Raw genomic sequence first — 3,935 nt, 5'->3', positions numbered from 1 at the left:
ACACACAAGCAGAGATATTAGATAAAGTTCGCCGTTCAATTAAATGCTATGTGCTTTTGTGGTGGGTATGATCCATCCAATGGACAAGGGTGAATACTGAATACCATCAATACGATGGTAAGATATTAGTGTCGGATTGATCATTTTCAGCCTGGCAAGAAATTTAGGTTTGAGTATTAAGTTTAATGTTCAGGTCCGGCCCAGGCCTGGCCCACAAATTTCAAAGTAGATTTTGACCCAGCATTTTAGGCCTGGCCTAGGCCCAGGCCCAGGCCCTTTTATATAGAATTGGAATATGATGATGCATAGACATGATAGGGAAGAACTTACAACCAAATGACCAATCAACCGACATTATAAAAATAAAAACCAATCAGTGGATTTTCACCAAAATTTACAAGGATTGTGATTGACCAAAAGTTCAAAACCATTCCAGTATGATGTCTTTTCAGCATCATATATTTTCCCTTTTTATATGTGTTATTTTATAACCGAGAAGTTAATGATAATTGATAATATAAATATTACAATCGAGATTATCGATGTAATATTTATATTGTTTTTAACGAAGTTAATATTTATATTGATAAACTCAATATGAGTGGATTTTACATCAATTTTCGGTGTTTAATTATGTATTTATATTCCATCCAAACGCTTATAAATTGAACCGAAGTATAAATGTATAATATAACACCGGTCTATTATTTACACAGCGAACAAACTCAGCCTAAGTTTAAGGGATACGGACCGGTTAGACCGTGAGAGCACCGTCGAACACTCCGATTTCGGGTATCTCCAAGAATCCATTCTACACATGCATTAATAATTTACAATGTACACCTTTGATGACTTGAGCAAGAAACCAACCACCCCTTCCTTTTTTTTGGATGGTTTTTCATGATCTCTTTTTCTCAGAGAACAACGTCGAACACTACAACCGGCTTTTTTTGCCGGAAAACAAAATACAAAACATAAATTTAACTTAAGCCCTACTTATCGGCTAGTCATTTGCAGAGAGTTTTTCTTTCCTTCTGCTCCTTGTTTCATTAGCAATCACATCCAACTAAAAGCAATAGGACTACCCACAATGTGCTTCCCATCCGACCACTCGAGACGAGCGAAGCTTGTCGTCCCCGATGGCAACGAACCACCACTAAACGTCACCGTAAATGTCTTCTTCTCATTTGGCTGACTGAAACTCAACGTATCCGGCTCAACCAAGATCTTCACGGTCTCCGTTTGCGAAGACACGGATACCTTATAGGTGCCCGGAGTGCCCACGTTCGTCAGCGTCCGGGTGTACTTCACCGTGGTGGTTCCACCCTGTGTGAAGGAGACCGCAAACGAAGGGTAGTTCAGATCAGTAACGCTGTATTTCTTGCTCTCGTCGCACGTGAAGTTTCTCTTAGCTAGGCTACCAATCTGCAATGAAGTGTATTTTAATGCGCAGAGGAAATCCAGGTAATCGTCGACGGTGATGTCGTAGACGAGGCCGGGATCGAGAGCTGCCACAGGATCTACGTGTCCGGCTCCGTGGTCGAACGGCGTTGATGGTTTTCCGGTGGCAACGTCTTGTATCTTTTCGCTGCTTTTATATGTGGTGTAGGATGTTGTCATGAGAGCAGACTTTATCGCCGCGGGGCTCCATTCCGGGTGCGCTGCCTTGAGGAGAGCCGCGAGGCCACTTACGTGCGGGCACGACATCGACGTCCCAGATATGATGTTAAAACCTACGCGTCTCGAATCCACAGCTAAACCCGTGGGTCCTACTGCACCTGACCAGCCAGCTAAGATGTTCACACCAGGAGCGATTAGGTCAGGTTTGAGTATCTCTGGTGTAATCGAGTTCGGTCCTCGGGAGCTAAACGCCGCCACCACCGGTGACGGTTGAATCCCCAACTTCGTTCCCCCGAAGATTATCGTTGCCGTCGGGTTAGGATCAGAGAAGAGATAATTCTTTATCATATCCCCCGTCTTCTGTCCCACTGCAGTCGCCGGCAACAGATGCGCGTCAGCCACCAGCTCTTCCCCATTCGCCGCCGTATTCGCTAAAATCATGCCTGCACCCCCAGCTTGTTTTACCACAGAACCTTTTTGCACCCTAGCATTAACCCCTCGATCACATAAGACTATCTTTCCAGCGACCTTCTCCGGTATTAAGGTACCGATCATGCACAGGTTCCCACTTGTGACGTTGGTGGCGTTACCGGCGTAGACGAATGTTAGTTGCGAATCAGGTAACGGTTTCCCACCATACAGCGACACGCCTGAGAAGTTCTTTCCGTTTCCCAGAGTCACGTATGCCGGGAAATCACGGTCCAATGTGCCCGCACCAACCGTGGTTATCCACGGTGCTACGTTGGACAAGCTGTAAGAACTCGGACCAGCATTTCCGGCCGAGCAAGAGACCAGAATTCCTCGCTCCATCGCCGTAAAAGCTCCTATGGCGACACTGTCCCTGAAATAATCTGACATTCCGCCGCCAAGAGACATCGATAAAACGTTAACGCCATCATCGACGGCTTTATCCATCGCGGCCAAGATATCAGCGCTGAAGCAACCGCCAATCCAGCAGACCTTGTATACAGCAACTCTCGCATGTGTAGCCATCCCACGCGCCGCACCGGCAGCATAACCAAAGAGGCTGGCACCGTCGACGACTGACCCAGCTGCCGTGGTCGATGTATGGGTGCCGTGACCATCGTCGTCCCTCGGTGACCTGGATTCCTTTGTTTCATCAATGGGACCCAATGTGGCCTCGTACCCTCTTGAGAAAAATCGAGCGCCGATTAGTTTCCGGTTACAGTTGGACGCATTGAAATTCTTACCAACCTCGCATTCACCTTTCCAACCACTGGGTATGGGCCCGAGCCCCTTGTCGTCGAAGCTCAGGCTTTCGGGCCACACCCCGGTGTCCAAGACTCCGACGACAACCTCACTGGCCGAGTCAGACTGGGGGAACAGCCCATCGTTCTTGTCTAATCCGAGGAACTCAGGTGTCCGAGTTGTATGAAGCTCGTATCTGACTTCAGGTAATACGAGGAGAATCCCCGGTCGGCCCTCGAGTAATTTGGCTTCTTCGTCCGTGAGCCGAGTGGAGAAACCATGGATGACGTTGTTGTATGTATAGAGCATTTCGGCCGAGTCGGACACAGACTTCAGAGAGGAGTCGTACCAGTGAGTGTGCTCTTCGAAACTCTCCGGCATTTGGAACTTGGCCATATGAACGATATAGGTCTTCTTCTCCGCTGCCATGGAGAGGTGGCAGAGAGCCAGTAGCAGAGCGAGGAATAGAAACTTGAGCATCCTCATCTTCTCCTTCTCTGCGCGCTCCCTGAGATTGAGAGACCAGGGAAGGGAATGGAGGAGGAAGCTTTTGCAATGCGTGGCTTTAAAAAAAAAATAAAGCGTCGACGATTAATCAAGAGATGTGAAGCATGGATCTGGACCAACTAGCGAGCAGTAGAGAGAGAACCAGATAAGCGTGGGGACGGTGGTAGTTGTCGGTTCCTTGAATGATTGCGTTCGGACAAAAAGAGAGACAGCTTGATGGGGGGAGATATTAGCTTTCGTCACGTGCTTTCAGGCCTTTACCCTCGAGATTCTCCCTTGCTCTCTGTTCTGGATATTAGCTTTTCAGAAAGAAAGGTAGATAAAAAGCCAAAGGGTAATGTAAAGTCCTCCTTCTGCCACTCGCACCGTCGACTGTCCTTCACTCTTCCACTTCACACTCCCAGTCCCCCCACTACCACTAGTGTAGTAGTAACTTTGGTAGACCAAGGAGAGAGTCTACCGTCTATGGTGGGGGGTTGGGGTTATGATACGACGCCACCCGGCTCATCTTATAAGCCTGGGCAGATGATTATAGGCCAGTGCCAGACCGTCTGAATTGGTCCAATTGGTCTATTAGGACGGAATACATATACTCACAG

At 47.7% G+C, this 3,935-nt stretch overlaps 1 protein-coding gene across 1 annotated transcript; it reads right to left on the bottom strand.

Annotated features, from left to right (window-relative positions):
* Window positions 1–786: 786 nt before the first annotated feature.
* ARA12 (Subtilase family protein) lies at window positions 787–3,725 on the bottom strand. Its single transcript, XM_010273636.3, has one exon. It carries the CDS (start codon window positions 3,313–3,315, stop codon window positions 1,057–1,059), a length of 2,259 nt encoding a protein of 752 aa, XP_010271938.1. The 5' UTR covers window positions 3,316–3,725; the 3' UTR covers window positions 787–1,056.
* Between the last annotated feature and the right edge of the window lie 210 nt (window positions 3,726–3,935).

This window comes from Nelumbo nucifera, chromosome 5, assembly GCF_055504915.1.
Source record: "Nelumbo nucifera cultivar China Antique chromosome 5, China Antique-T2T, whole genome shotgun sequence".
NCBI lineage: Eukaryota > Viridiplantae > Streptophyta > Magnoliopsida > Proteales > Nelumbonaceae > Nelumbo > Nelumbo nucifera.
This window is presented reverse-complemented; position numbering and strand designations above follow the sequence as displayed.